Genomic DNA, 16745 nt, shown 5'->3' on the forward strand with positions numbered 1-16745 from the left:
ACTAGAATTTTTTTATTAAAAAATTAAAGCTTTTAAGTGTCATGGAAGGTGAGTTAAGACTTCCCCCTTTTCAAAATCAGAAATGCATTTTCAGTGTGTAGTACAAAACTCAGTAAAGTGTCCATTAGTGATTATACCTCCTGTTGTGATTTATGACTTCATATAGTATTTTTCTTACCAAAGCAGTTTCTTGGAAAACAGCACATGTATTTGTTTAACAATTTGTGTTATTAAATAAATAACAATTATTATATATTATTGCATATAATTAGATCTATTTTAATGCATTATATTTTAACCGCATGTATTGTTTATGCTATACATAGACAGAAATAAATTTATTAGGTAGATGCAGTTTAGCAATTACATTTCAAAATAAGAGTATAGCATGTTGTCAGTGCTGAAAGAGTTTAGAATGTTTGTGTTTAATGAAGTGGATAAGATTTTCCAAATTCATAATTTTATTAAAAATATTGAAAAAGCTACAAGTTGACTTTTTGTCAACGTTTACTAAATATTTAAGCAGTTTGTTGTTGCCTACAAACTCCATCAAGCGAATTTATACTTTTTGAACTGAAATGGTGCATAACTAAGACTGCAATAATTGCTAAATTCAAAGAGAATTATTATCATTCCTATTATACTTAAATATAAACCTTAGATAAATCCTGATTGACAAGTACAAAATAATAACTTTCATACCTTTCTTCATTCTACATTATATAATTTGAAATTGGAAAGATCTTAGGCCCCTAAACATAACTAAGACAAAAATCCTTGGTGTAGCAATGGGAATCTTGGACTTGTTGTCTAAGATTGATGTGTTGCTTCTACCTCACTAAAATTGGTATATTGCTATACATCAAACTTTCCTGTTGTCTTATGCAAGAACCAGAGCTACTAGTTAGTTATGCAGAAGAGAGACCCTTTTGTGGGTCTTTATTACCAGTAAAAGCCAAAATGAACAGAGTATTTGGGGACTGGCATGAAGTGATGGTCAGAATTTCATCTTATTTTGTTATATTCGTGAAGGGGGAATATAAGTGGTTTTTGAGGTTTACCTGCAATGGAAGTGCAGATTCTGCCCTGAGCAAGCACTGGTTTCTTGATCCTCGGAAATCGCATGAACTGGAAGGAATTTCAGATATATTTTTGATTTAAGAAGTCTCTGTATTTATTTGGCATTGTATTATGTCACAAGTACCCAAAAATGTTGCTTCCATTGGTGTCTGTGGCTAACAGAAATCTGTGGAGGTTTCCACAGATATTTAGAATGCCTTAAGCTGAAAGTATTTAAAATCAAAACAATTTTCATGCCTAAAAAGAACTGAATTAATTATGGCTTACGGCAACTTGGACCTCTGTGTATGGTGAGGGAGGGAGAGGAAAGATATCCTTCATGCCTACAACGAAGGGATGCGATATTTCCATCTTGTAGTGTTTGGTGTTGATTATATTCCTTTTGCAAAGTTCATTTAGTCATGGGCATTTTCATGCTGCCAAATGCTGGCTGTGTGGGATCTTTGGAAGAATCAAACAGGAGAAAGATAGGACAAAATAAAATATTTACTACTTCTTGGGGTAGGGGGTGAGCATTTCATTTTCTGTTTGCAGCCCTTCTCTTCCTAGTCATGACTCTCTAAGCAGTTATTTCCATTTTCTTTTCTGCAATCTCTTTAATTTTTCATTTTGATAGTCCAGTGTTCTGAAATGGGAAAAGTGAAGGCTGCAATTCTTCCTGAGCTTCTCCAAATGTTAAGACAATGCCACAAGTACAAAGTGCCAGGAAGTACAATGAAAAATGCTGCACTGCCGAATGCTGGGTTTGGTCAAAGTGTTCCTGAGGGATCCTGAGCAAGGCCTTAACCCTCCCCATAGTGCAATGGAATCTGGATGGCAAATATAAAGGGGCAGAAAGCACATCAGCAAGCAAACTGTCCAGGCTTCTGTCTATCCCTCCTATAGTCTGAAAGCAACAGACCTCTCCAAGGTATCACCCTTAAAAGACCATGTTGCTCAGGGCCTCTGATGTTCAGGCTTCTGTGAAGTTGTTGCTATTTATTTAGGCTTGAGGATTTTAATCAAGTACTTATACCAGCAGTCTTTTGTGCCAGATAACCATTAATAAAAAGATGGAAAATATGGAGAGGAAGGGTGTCCGAAATAACTGGTTACACCAACTGCAGATTAAACTAACTTGAGCATATTTTTTCCAGAGTATCTCGCTGGTAGTTTGTTATTTAGGTTGCTGAAGTATGCTGCCCCTGAGTAAACATCCTAAAAATCTGTTAATTAAAAAGAACCTCTGTATTCATTAATGTTGTAGGCATTTATAAACATTATTCCAGCTTAATCATAGCTGCTGCCCTTTGGCTTCATGAGTGGAGTGAGGGAGAGAATATGGAACTGATATTTCATCTTGAAAACTGCAGGCTTTCTTTTGACTTCATCTCATAAACACTAAGTTGAAACTGGATACACTTAAGATGAAGGCAGTAAGGACAGTTGTGAGTATGGAACATCTTTAGTCTGAGAAAAGACTAGGATAGGAATTTTCTTACTGGAACAAGTTGTACAAAATGTATGTTGGAAAACCTCAATATGAGGAAAGGTGAACAGGATTTTTTTTTTTCATTTTAATGAGGAAGACCCTAAATTATCTCAATAAGATGATGAGATATATTTTTCAAAGAAACAAGAGGAATTTTGTTTTTCAGGTTGCAAGTAATTAAATATGTGGAACTCATGGCATAGGGCCTATGGGCATTGAGAAAAGCATAAAGGAATCAAAAAAGGAGCTAGACAAAGTCAAGAAGTACAGGTCTGTCACTCTCTAATCGAGCCTAATAGCTGTGACATAGAATCTGTAGTGAAGAATTTCAAAGCCTTTCACAAGCAGCATTTGGTAAATGGAAAGCTCCACTAACTCTTTATTATCGTTCTTGTGCTTTTCTCATAAGCATCCCAGATTGCCCACTACCGAGGGTGTGATGCCAGACAAGACCAATATTTGGTCTGTCATGATATACAAGTTCTTCTGTGCTTGGAAAGTATGAAATAGTCTCATACTCACGACTGGTGTAAGCTGTCATGGAGGACCTTGGAGGGTGTAAGAGACCCTGGCAAGGACAAGGACTGGTTTGATGTCAGGGACATTTAGCTAAAATGGTGTCTTGTAGCTCTCAGAGGAATTTTTGTTGTAATAGTTACAGACACAAAGGTAGACTTTAGATTGCTTACTTTTCTCTCTGTTTCCAGTACTGCACGTTCAAAGCATGAAGTAGAATTACAAATCAGTTCCTTTACATCTCTAAAACACGATGTTGGCTTAAAAATCACGATGCTTGAAAGAAAAATAAATGTTGGGTTTCTTTTATTTGTCTTTCTGATGTTTCACCCTATGAAGTTTGTATAATCTTTCTTAAAACTATATCCTTTCTCTGGAGGCATTTCAACTCTGCAAAACTGAAATACTTATGAACCTAGAAATGAGGACATTAAAAACCCACTAAATTTCATAAGTGACACTTTTTCTATGTTTCCCTGAAGGTCTGCCTGCTCACTTCTAATAGAATCCTAAATGGATTTAATAATTTACCTTTTGTAAAATAACCCAGAAAACCATTAGCAGAGTGGAAGTCTGGGCGCCTCTGGCATTAGACTGAACCAAGCATGCCCATGACCTGCAGCTCTTGTGGTTTTCTTTATGTTCCTGTATTGGATGGTCCTTCCTTCTCCTGCCATATCACTTGAGCTGCTGCTCAAGCCATACCTGATGCTGTTGCTGCTGCTGGAGGCACGTGTCAGAGCTGGCAGAAAGCTGACAGAGACTTTTAAGTTACTGAATTTGCATAATGGTACTTAAGGAGGGGGGGGGGCTGGTAGTTTTTCCATTTAAAGTCATCTTATTATCTGGACATCAAAAGTTTGAAACTTTGAAATTTTTCTGATTCTCCAAGGTGCCAGTATGGTGCTAGTTTCAGGAGAGTGTTACAGAGGCGTTCAAAATGAACACAAGTGTCTGCCAGCCTTGTTTTGGTAACAGTTGGGAGAGAAATAGAAGAAATGGTGTTTTAATTATTAGCAATGAGAATGGTGATTAAGAATGTCTTGATGGAGAAATTTTACACAAGAAGCTGCAGCTTAGTGACTCTGCATGATAGATGCTGACCCAATTTTTGGCAACTTAGAGCCATAAACATCATCCTTGATGTTTCAGACTCAGCATCTGGTAAGCTGTCTTATGACTTTTAAAAATTAATGCACAGAGGGATGAAAAACTACTGTACATCAGCATGTGTTTGTTTTCTGTCTAAATGCAAATGTTACATCCTCTAACAAGTCCATAAATATATTGTAGAACTTAAAAATAAAATAAAAGATTTTTTTATAGTTGATGGGGTGGTGGCGAAATCCAAATATTTCCTGTTTGTGATGTTACATGCTGCTTGTTTAAAAAAATCTCTGAACATATATTACTTGTTCATGGTTGTCTCCATCAGTCAAAATATCATTCTTTATTCAGATGAATAAGCAAGGCTTCAGATTTATTAATATCATCTTTTTAATGTTGTGCTGAAAAGGGCATCATGTCTGTGGTTGCAAATGTGATAACTTCAGGGAATTTGTGACCATCACTGCTTTGTCATTCCAAAGACATTGATTTTTTTATTTGTATAAATCTACAGCACAAGGTTTGTGGCTCATTGATTTGAGTACTGCATGCTTATATGGAAGCAACTAAATGCCAAACTGGAGATGAATTCAAGCTTTTGGGCATACTTAAGTAAGCACTGGGCATCTCAAGACTGAGCAGTCTGAATGTCAGGAATCTTTCTTGGAGCACCCTTTTGAAAATACAAAATTTTCCGCAGAAAGTCTTGTGTTTACTGATCCCTCTTCAGCATTCTAAAATACAGACATCTGTAGATGTAGGTTATTTCTGTGGCAGTAACACCTATTAAATGAAAAATCGACTAAAATCTGTTGTTTTGAAAACGTGTACTTCTGAATGTCCCCTTTCTCTTTCCTTCTCTCTCCACCCCCTGCCCCCACCTCTCTGGGTTTGGGAGATCCTAAGGACAGACAGTGTGAAAATATAAAATGCATAGCTGCTCTGTGCAGCAAAAAGATTGCTGCTACTGCTAAGAATTTGTTCTTCCTGTTTGTTACTTAAAAAAAAAAAAAAAAAAAAAAAGAAAAGGCAAGCGTGCAGGATTTTTCCCATGCAGTAATTCAGGAATGCTGCAAGTGATTAGTGTGTCGAAGCTTGCATTTCAGTTTAAAATATGAAAAAAAGCCTTAAGAAAATGCAGTCAAAAGTCCTGAGCAGTGGCACACTGTAAAGCAGGAAATCTCCTGCACACAATAGAGATTAAATGCTCCCTGTGCATACTGTATTCTGCTCAGCCCTCTGCGTTCGGAGCTGGGACCGTGGCAGTCGTTATCTCTAGCAGGTTCCTTGGTGATTTTCAAGCCCTGCACTACCTACCCAAGTGGCAGTGACACCAGCTTTCACTGAAGCCTTATTACTCTTAAAAGAGCAATTTGGTTGGTTGCACAGCTATTAGGATCAGACAGACAGGCTTAAAGCTGTCAGTACAACTGCTTCTCATCTTTTTTCACAATCCTGACATCTTTCCTCTTTTCTGCTGGACACAAGCATTACTGTTTTTATCATTTTCAATCAAGCTCACGCTGCAAGCTGAGGAATATATTCCCACAGAAACCAAAGTGAGGAGCAGAAATAATTTTATAGCTACTGTAGTAGCAGCGGTGCCGGCTGCATGTTGTGTGGGAAAAACCGGATCAGTGAGAAATGTGGCTTTCCTCAGGGCTACATCACTGAGATATTACTTCAACGTCTGAGGAGAGCAAACCTACTCCTTGCTCTAATTTTTCAGTGATTAATCACTCCTTCTTGAGCAAACAGAAAGTGGGAGAGAAGATGTAAGATTTTTTTTTTTAATTTTTTTTTTATATATTTTTTTAAAATAACTTGTGGAAATGTTATCATCAGTGAAAAGGGGGAAAATCACTATGCTTGAACTTCTTTTCATTTTGATGTTGCTCTTCTCTGGACCAACCCTGAGCAAGCTTAGCAGGACCAAAGGCAAACACTGGAAGGGGGGTAAGTGGAAAGGAAAAGTTTTTGTGATGGATGTCTGGCTAAGATTCTAAAAAAGCTGTATTAAAGGTAAGCTAAGGAGAATACCTGTGCTGTTTGGAGTGACTCAGATTTGAGGTTGCTGTGTGGGCTTGCTATAGGATGCTAAAAAGAGAGCATGGAGTTTAATTTGTTTTCTTGTTAGTTTGCTTGACTGACTCTGTAAGGCACATATTCCTTGCAGGAATTTTTCTTTGCCTTGCATCATTAGCAGGATAATGTTTAAGGCCTTTGTACAAATAAATGTATGATATTTAGAAATCGGTGTTTTTTCAGATTGTGAGAATTCAGATTGTTCTTTTCATTACGGAGCCTCTGGGACGCTTGTGGCTTTATTGGAAGGGCTGTTACCCCAATCATAGGGGGTTAAATGTTGGAGAAAGAGAGAGAAAGCAAGCAGCCTGTCTTGAGTCCAGAATTGTTAGTGTATGTGGCAAAAATGACTAGACAGACATTTTTTTTTTAGAGTACATGAATGTTGTGAAATGCACTGCCAGCAGCACTAATTGGCTGACTGGCTATGTCAGTGTTGATGTGTTAATAAAGATAAATTGCATTAACTTTATAAAAAAAAAATGCTGTGTTGAGAAAACACTTATGATTTTTGAAGGCAGCAATCCATTTTCCTCTTCTGTTAAAAACTGCTGAGAAGATTTACCCTGTGTGTGCTGTGAACAGTTCACTAAATGTGACTTTTCATAAAGTTCACTTTGTTTTGCTTCCTTGCATGACATTTGTTTATGGAAAACATGGGTTATTGAGGTCTCATAATCAAATATAGCCCAGTGAGCATAAATGGTATCTCATGAATATTGGGACTGAAGGACTGTGGACTGTAGATAGCTTGATATTTTCTCCCTGGTTGTTTGTTGATGTTGCTGATTGGAGGCACCCCCAGGATTTTTTTTCCCTTTTTTTTTTCTTTTTTCCCCTTACAAGTGTTGCCACAGCATGGTGTGTTTATCACAGCTTTAATAGCACTTCCAGTTTCTCTCTGCTGTCAGTATTGTGATCTGAGGTTAAAGAGTAGCATCAACATTAAAAAGAAGTTTTAATAATTTATCACAACATCTCAGCAGGAGACTCCTCCCTCCCACCCCCCACCCCCCCCGTATTTCCTTTTGTTGCATTTAATCTTCCAGCTACTGTACCTTCAAGGGAAAAAGTTGCAGCACATGTTTAACCTGGACTGTTGATGCAGCACAGTATATCTGAAAATTATTTCCTGATCCTGTAAATCACATTATCACATGTGTCTCACAGTGCTGCTGCTGGGTATCCTCGTTGCAAATTACAGTCTGTTATTTACTCTGGGCAGCGTGACCTCCTCTCAGAGGTATGTGGGTTAGGAATATATGTCACTGTCAGGTTCCTGGGATTTAAAAAATGCTGTTAACTTTTTTTCCCCTTTCTCCCATTTTCAATTAAATCTGGTAAATGAGGGCTGTATTGCTTTGGTCTCTTACCTACTCCCTGACAGAGGTAAAGAACTGCACTTAGGAATTTTTAGCATAGGTAGAAAATAATCCATGACTCTGACTGCAGAAAAAAATATCTTAATACAGGTTTTTGCTTTTCTTGGAAGTGTTTCTTGCAGCTGAAACAAACTGTAAGGGAGATACCTGTTTCAAGGAGGCTAAGAAGCAATTTGTCTTGTTTACTCGAAGCTCTGAATCAGCAAAAAATTAGACAGAGCTGCTGTGCAGTAGTTTGCTTCCTAGGTAGATATTACAGTGAGAGCTGTGTGACTTGAAGATGATGCCTGGTTACTGGTGAAAGTTTCAAGTTCAGGATGTGTCAGAAGACAGGTGTTATAATGTCTGAGTGTTTCTGACCTCCAAAACGTAATGTATGCACCTCCCCTTTCCATTAACCATTAAGGATCAGCTTTTGCTTATGTTTCAGTGATGTGAGTTTTTTATTGGTGTGCACACGGAATTCCTGTTGTCTCTTGGTGAGATTTCAGCATGCAAACTTCTCCACTGCAGCTCACTGCAAAGCCCATCCCAAAATGGAAACAGACTTTATTTTTTTTTTAATTATTTTCATTTTTAAGAGATTCAGGAGAGCCAGAGACCTGCATACCAACTTCCAGCTGTATTGTTCAGAGGGGAAGGGTGAAGATGGATAAATGCAGCTGGAAATGCACTGTATGACTCATAATACTACCTGTGCTGAAGTCAGTGTCCGTAGTGGACAGTAATAGCTGATTTAGACCATCCTCTAAAGTTTTTATGTACCACATTTTGTTCCAACAGTGCTGCAAAGTATAGGCGTCTTTGGAAAGTGTTGCTCTTCTGTGGCTGGGTTGACCCTGATCATGATCAGTACAAGTGCAGGCTAATGAATCTGGAAATTTTTCTGGTATAATTAATGAAAAACATCACTGCTGAAGTTACAAGCCCTGAGAAGATATTTTCTGTGGTCTTGCTGTGTAGTTCTCCATTTATGACAAACTCACCTCTATCCACCTGTGTTTTTCTCCTTGGAATTCACTCAAACAGAAAAAAAAGAATCTATCCACATACAACTACATGAAAATGGAATTATGGGTAGAAACCACCTCCTGATTTAGTTTCAATGTCTGGTGTCAGGGAGTAAAATGAGTCCTATATGTGGGCCTGGAGAAAAGTAAAGATACTATTTTCTTCTCTAGGTGTTTTTAAGTCTGCACTTCAGAAAACCTTTCAGAATAATTCACTGGAATACAGTCTCTACAAGTGCTTTAAACCAGGATTTATAAACTAATGATCAAGATAAACTGGAGTCTGAAATCAGAACCTGAAAGTACAAATCAACTGCATTTTCTTTTTCCCTTTGAGCCAAAATAACGTACTGTGGTTCAAGTTTATAAGAAGGATTTATAATATGGAAACAAAAAAAATAGAAAAAGGAGATTAAGTACTGTTTTGAGTTTACCTTAAATCAGAAAGTAGATTTCAAGCACTGCTAATGCCTATCCCCTTCTGAATTTGTTTCCACAGTGTTTTAACTCTGTCATATATCATAGTGAGGGGGGCAAAAGTGAGTTTTGAGTTCATCAAGCTGTATGCACGTGGATGTGCTTTGTGTCTGTCCAGTGGCACCTGGAAGCATCTGTAGATTGGGAACAAGCCATCCATTTGTGTCGTGCTTGGAACCCTCCCAACACTTCACCCATACCAGCAACAAAGTAGTAGTAAGTCCTGACTAAGGAAAACTGGGGCAGTGATGGGAATTCACAGATCTCCTGGCAACAGCAGATGTCTCCTGGGTGTGTTCATTTTGTGTCATGCTGGATAAGCAGCACAAGCCAAAATGAGTGGGAGAAAGTGGTTGTGTCCACACTCACTGCAGGGACCACAGCCTGGTCGAGGGGCTGGCAAGGGCAGCACCCGTCCTGTGCTGTGTGTGGTGGGTGCTATCTCACCTGGCAAACAGCAGAATGCATGGGGAGAACAAAATCACACGTGATGCTTGTCTGCTGGTAGATGTCAGTGCGTTTTATAACTTTGTGGAAGGCTGTGCGACAGAAAGGATTCAGAGAAAGAGTGAGGACAACCCCTCTTGGAGGACATAAACCCTTTACTCACCTTGGAAACAACTCCCATGTTCCATCTGGGGCATAACTGTGCCCACTCAGACTGTTGGACACCTTTGAAGAACCTCACTCTTTACATGGTGGTCTCCATATAACAGGACCTGGTCCATCTTCCAACTGGAATGACTGAGACACTTTGGGATGGTCCTTGGGTATGATGTGAACCCCAATAGAGGAGCACAGGGAGACTGCACATCCCAGGGTGCCATGGCATAAGAATACAATCTGACAGCAATGATGGCAACACCCCCCAAGGGCAGAAAAGACCTTGAGGACTGGGGAGAGGAATTTGAGATGAAAAGACTTCAGAGGGAAGGGTCCTGAGCTGGAGCTGGGAAGTGCAGGTTAGGTATGCTTTCTCCCCAGAGGTTTGTTTGCTCATTTCTACCTCATACTTCTCCAAAAGGATTTCCATTTTCAGAACTTATAGTGTGATTTGATTTACTTGTGATAAAATTGGAGAAATAAAAATAAAATGTAACCACAGGGCATCAACCCAAAGAACTAGATGAGGGTGGTGACTGTCCTTATGGTCTACACAGAAGCGAAGCAATAATCTCTTTAATGACTAAATCAAAGTTTATTATGCAAGTGATCCAGCCTTATATTTCAGTTCCAATTTCAGCTCTATGGCAGTTTAATCATTTTTATGGCAAAAGGTACCAGTGTGAGAAATCTTAAGTGTCACTGGCTAGGCATTACTGGTAAGGGTGATACAAAGCTCTGTGTGAGATTGTCTCCCTATAGATTGAACAACACATGTATTATTTAAAATGAATGTAATCCATCAACATTAGTTTAAATGTTTTTAAAAGCATAAGTAAAGGTTAGCCAAGAAGAGAGAATTTCTATAAAGCTCCTTCCATACAGAAAGTAGATAGCCCTCAGATCTTCCAAATTTGGAGGTAAAGTATTAGATTATTAGAATAATGGCTAGAGTATTAGAGTTGGAGGGCTGTTACCAGGCTGCTGCTGGTTGCATAATAGCTCTGGACATCCAGATATCTCAAGTACATGAATCTTTGCATGTAGAACAACTCTGTGGTGCACACACACAGAGTTTGGTGAAAACAGGGCCTTGAGACTTTGTGCATTTTTTAATGGAGTGCCTCTGCACAGTCACAAAGTCCCACACATCACAAGCACCGTGAATTGTTAGAGACATTTCGATGTCTTCTTGGCAGCCTCTCAGCAATACTGTTCACTTCCCCCATGGGGGAGCTTACAGAGCTTTTATTTTTTTTTTTCATCGGGAGGTACTTGTTCTCATTTCTCTCACATCTGCAGGGTTGTGAGGATAAAGGGATGGAGGCTGGGACCTTTGAAGAAGGAAAAGTAGGAAGGAGGCATTTTTGTGGACCCAGGTAGCCTGGGTTTCAGTGTGAGTTGTTGTGAGGCATGAGGGGTCTGGCTGGACACGGTAAAATGGAGCTTTTGATGTGGTGGTTGAGTTGCAGCACTTGGAAAGCACAGTCAGTTGTCCTGGTATGATTCACTGTGCACTTTATGAGATTTTTAGGGCAACACTTTATACTGTTTGCCATTTATCTAACTTAAGTAATTTATTTTATGTAATCTCAAGGATAAAGTACATTAATTATTTTTAATATATTATCATTTCTATGTATGATAATGTCAGTCTACAGTTGTATGACTGACAGTATTTCTTAAATCATAGGACATTAAATATGTTGCTACACACTTGCACACTGGAAAAGCTTATGAAATGCTGACCAAAAGTTTCAGACTCGGGGTCCTAAAATTATTTCCCTATGTTTTGTAAGGGCAACCTGATTTCAAGTGGTAAAAGAATTCACATTTTTTTTAACTTCAGAGGAAGCTCAATATATTTGAGGAGGTGCTTTATGCACAGCTAAGGATCTAAAAATCTAATTTTAGAAACTGAGTACTGTAACTGTGGATCTGCAGTTTTAGTTTGACTGCAAGTACATAAAGTGTGTGACTACACAGAGTATGTGATTTGATGTACCCAAGATGTTCTAATAGTTTTGCTTTGAACATACTTAAAAGGAGAAAGTGTATTTATTTCGATGCAGTGTGATTTCTACTTTCTTTAAGGTCTAGATTTAGCCCCTGTCCCATGATAACAAACAAATTTTTGCACCTTCTTTTACACCACCTTTTTCAGAGTCAGATCTGAATTCTAAAGGACTCTGGTGATATGTGAAGATTCCTGTGCATATTCTTGTGCTGGAATATGTGCTTGTCTATTTTTCATCTCTTTGAAGATATTTGAAATACTTTATAGAAGTCTGGTGACCTGTATTCCATCTCACACCGGCAGAGATGATGGAGATGGGAGCAATGAAAAACCAAACTTGTGAGAGTTTTCTTCTCAGCTGGAAGGGAGGAAAAGTGATAGGGCTATTCCAGTCACAAGAGAGGAAATGTGGGGAAGATGTAACATCTACTTGAGAACAGACCAATGTTTGCACAAAACTAAACTGTAGTGAAAAATACGTTGAAAAGATGTTTCATTGAGAAGGAGCTGCCATCCTTCAGCAGATGAAGTCGGTCTGAGCCAGGTTTTCAGACTCCTTCGACTTCCAACAGTCCTGTCCACAGGATCTCCCTCCACCTTCTCCACATCTACTGGCCCCCTTGCCCAGGGAGCTGATCCAGTTAGCAATTAGCCGTATGAAAGAGAGGATAACATCCGTCTGGCTGATGTGATCCCTTCGTTTGTACACTCTCAGGTCATGGGGGAACTTAATACACAAAAGAGGAAAGAGAAGAGATTGTGATCATGGCTCGATTTAGGCTAGTTCAAGTTGCTACATAACTTCACCCTTCAGCTCCAGATTATCCAGAAGAGAAAAAAAAAAAAAAGGGAGATTTAATAAGGTAGTGCCTTCCTTTGAATCCTATGTCCACATCCTGTGCTTGGAGCTGTGCTTGAAATGTTTGCTATCATATTAAAAACCATGTTGATCAAATAGTTATAAAACAGAAGGAATATTTAAATAATGCTTCATCCCCCGTGCATACACATTCCTCTCCTTTGGTTATTTGCATATTATTATTTTTTTGGTGTAAAACAGATTTTGGGACCACCATAAAGCATCATTGACATTAGAAAACTAGCAAGCATAAGCAAACTCTCTTTACTTTTGTCTACAAATAAAATGAACACGTGTAAATTGCCTTGAGGTGTTGAAAGAGCACAGATCAGATGTGCTCTTTCAAAATGATGAACAGGCTTAAACACACACCAGAGTGTCTGAGAAAAAGCTATTTTGGCTTTCCCTTTCTACCAGTTTTGAAGGACAATGTTGTTCGTCAGTTCAACACTATTGATTTTTGACTTCAAAGCATGATCTAAAGAGTACTGAGAGTATGCTACTTCTTTCAAGAGCCATTACTAAATAACCTCATGGAAACTTCTTTGCTTAATACATTCAAAACTGGGGGGGCAGGGGCATATGGTGTTTTTACAGATTATTTAATTTTGTTAAATGACACTTGAATTGCCAACAATGGAAAGCTTTTGATGTTTTAGATCTGCTGTTCAGTAATGACAGCACTCCAATAGAAATTACTTTTTCAGTCTTTAATATCTGAATCCTAAACTCTTATTCTTGGCTAAATTGTGTCCTGTTAGCTCTCATCCTAACACTGATTTCATCCTATTGGGTTTGAAACTTCACCCTCTTACACTAGCTGAATAATGAAACAAATTCATGGTTGCATCTGTGTATTGCACAGAGAAGTGCAGTAATTCAGAAACATCAAAAAGTTTTTCTCTTTTCTAAGGTTTTCCCTTAAAACTAGTGTTTTTTTCATTGCTGTGTTTCCTTGCATAAGGAAGTTTGAATTAATGGGAAAAACAAACAAACAAACAGAGAGAGATAAAATCCTGTTTTGTTTCCAGAGATGCTGGTCACTCAGTAGAAGCTGCCACAGATAAGGATTCTCAGCCCTCACAAAAATGAAAGTTTTGATATGACTAAGCATATAGCTCCTCTTTTCTCTGGGCTCTCATGTCCTCTGAATACCAACACCCTTCACAGCCTCCCTGTTCCTTTTCATCTGTGGTTTCTGTGCTCACATAATTTGTGATGAGACTTCACCAGTGAAATTCTTGCTGTGGCTCCGAGCATGGATGTGTCTGTGGTGGTGCAAAGGAGCAGCAAACTCTTATTCTTCACTGTCTTTCCCATGGAGGATGCTGAATAAATACTCACATTAACACTGGACATTGTTTTAGTTAACCATTAACTTCCCACCAGTTGGACTTTGTGCGTTCATTAAACATGTATTTAGTAATTTTGGAATGTTTATAAAGAGAAAAGTCACAGTCTTAGTCACACTGCCTGAGATTAATGTCTTTGGTCTGGCAATTTAACCTTGTTTTTAGGTCCATTGTACTGACAGTGGAAAAACAGAAAACAGGGATCCTTAGCTTTGTAAATATAAGTAAAGGAGCAAATGGTTTGCCCACTGCTTAGAACCAAATTGAGAGGAAAAATTGAAGTGTGTGTAATATTTGATATATAAAAATTTAAGGAAATGAAAAAAAAAAAACCACAAAATTATTCTGAAAGTTGGAGAAATTGTTTGCTATTTGATAATCGATCACAGCAGTTCTTACTGGGTAATGCTTGTCTAATAACAGATCAAGGCAGCTGGGGAAAGACTGATCTGAAGATGAGAGCATGGAAAAGTCCTGTGGGTGGTGAATACAGAGGAAAAGTTGTGACACTGATGCAGTTCCTATTGCTGTAGAGTATTTCCCACTAGTTAAGGTGGTTTCATGCTGCTGGTGATAGTGATAAGGCTCAAGAATTCGTCTACAATCCTTATTTGCTCCACATTGTATTGCAGCAGGTCTCACAGAGCTATTTACAGTTATATCTCTTCAAATAGCCATGGACTTGGTATGGGTTTGTACACTAGGAGAGAACATGTATTAATGGCTTACTGTCTGCTTGGTGTCAAGAACCACTTAATTCAACAATTTTCAATTTATGTGTAAAGTCATTTCGAAGACATAAAACTTAGATCCGTAATACATGTCTAATAACAAAAAGAACAAATGCATTCTTAATTTAAGGTTACAGAGCATGGTGAAGGGTAAAAAGTTCATTAAGAATCTGAACAAGAGGCAGATTTTACATTTTCAATTTTTATTTTTTTTCCCCCCTGCTAGACTTTTTGGCTTCTGCTTTAAAAAAAATGACAGTCTTGAAATCTGAGTAATGTTCTAGCTGTTGTTAGTCATTGTGAGAAAAAATGAAGAATGACTGTGATTTGCTGAAATTCTATTTCATTTTTTAAAAAAGTTGTAAACTTCTGCTTTTGAATATTGAAGATAGGCAGAAGGGAAACAGGAGAAATAAAGAAGTCAGTCTCAGTTAATTCCTTCATGCTGTTGAATTGTGTGCTTTGAAGGAAAATTATATTTTAAAGGTGAGGGTTGTGGGAGTTGAAGAATGGAGTTGCAGTAGAGTTATGAAGATAACTTCTCTAAGGTTGTTGATGGACTCTCTGCACAGTGTGTGAAGACAGAGATGCTCTGCTGTGTATCAGGGCAAAGACACAGTGTTTGGCATTCTGAGAAAAAAGCCTCTTGGATAATAATTACATAGAACTTAATTTCAACCTCTCTGTTTTAGGAGGAACACATACTCTTTCTACTTTTTTTTCCTCCTAATTAATTTGTTCATGTATTGTTTTTTGTTATTATGAGATGGAGAAATTCTCTGCTTAACATGGTCTGACTTTACTCTTTCTATAACAGCCTAACATAAGATATATTTCAAAATCCAAGATGAATGGAATTTCACTCCTTGAGCTGTCTTAAGAGCTTGTTCTGCTTTACAGCTCCTGGGCACCATTTTTATATCTGCATGTTGGTTATGTTGTCTCTCATCTCCTTTCAGTGCACAGTTTCTTCTGCTTGTCAATTATCTTCTAATTTTTAAAAGATCATTTGCACATGGTTATCTACAGAGGTTATTTATAAGAGGGTTATTAATTTGTTTCAATCAGTTTTAATAGCTTTTTCACTGTATTTAAATAGAAAAACATTACTAATAAGAAATGTTACCTTGAATTATTCCTATAGAGAGAGTTAGAGGCAATGTTGCAGATCACGAGGAATGTGTTAGATACCTCTTTGTGACAATATGTTTTGTTTAATTTATATTCTTGGGAAAATACGGCTCAGCATCTTGACTAATTTTCTTTCTGGTGTCCTTTGATGGTAAATTATTGCTCTTTAATCTGACAGGAACACAATTATTGGTAAGAGGTTTTGTACCATTCAAATTACAGAGGATGCATTGTCTTTTATGTATTCTCTGGCATTTATAGCTACTTCATAAAGTTGCTTAAAGCCGAGTTTAAACAAAAGCTGTGTTACAAAAGCTTGCATGTGCTCTCAAAAAGTGCACCTCATGTAGTGAAAGTGAGATGTGTTGAGAACACAGGATAATATAATGTCTTATGCATGCAAATTTACTTGATCTATATTGGTCTTTTCAATTCCCTTTCCAAACAACGAACACGGTAATTTCGTTTCGCAGATAATGTAGTTTGAGGCCCTAAATCAGTTTAGCAGTACACATTTTTGATTCATGGCAAGGGCAGTTGCTAGCTCTGAATGGATCTGTTCACAATCTCTTCAGCAGGAATACAGCAGTGACTGATATGTTTAATGGCACTTATGTTGTCTTTGCATATTGGGAAAGATCACGAGATGAGCTGTGTGAGTCATCGATCACCAGAAAAGCTATAGGTAGTCACCACAGGGTGAAATTTTGCTGTGTGTTCTAATAGAAAAATAATTCAAAGAGTTCTTTACTGGCTCTCTGTGACCACCCTCTTCCACTGATGTTGTGTTTTGGGGTTACATTATTTAATTTATTTTTTTTTTTTATATGGGCCTGTGCACGGGTATCATTTTATGTCGAGTTCCAGTTTTGCATTATGGTATAAGCAATGTCTGGAAGCAAAAACTTTCCTGTGAAGATTACT

The 16745-nt window shown here is 38.0% G+C and overlaps 1 protein-coding gene across 11 annotated transcripts in view; it reads left to right on the forward strand.

Moving 5' to 3' along the window:
• Nucleotides 1–5831: 5831 nt before the first annotated feature.
• ROBO2 (roundabout guidance receptor 2) overlaps nt 5832–16745 on the forward strand; it is a 941272-nt gene continuing 930358 nt past the window's right edge. For all 11 annotated transcript variants that reach the window (XR_007903157.1, XM_051779569.1, XM_051779573.1 and 8 more), the window contains exon 1: nt 5832–6130. Coding sequence is in view for 10 of the 11 variants with exons in the window: in XM_051779569.1 (XP_051635529.1) it covers nt 6007–6130 (124 nt within the window). In the remaining variant the exon portion in view is untranslated. The remainder of the gene's footprint in view (nt 6131–16745) is intronic.

Source organism: Manacus candei, unplaced genomic scaffold (genome assembly GCF_025592945.1).
Source record: "Manacus candei isolate 608988 ecotype Guabito, Panama unplaced genomic scaffold, ASM2559294v1 h1tg000014l, whole genome shotgun sequence".
Taxonomy (NCBI): Eukaryota; Metazoa; Chordata; class Aves; order Passeriformes; family Pipridae; genus Manacus; species Manacus candei.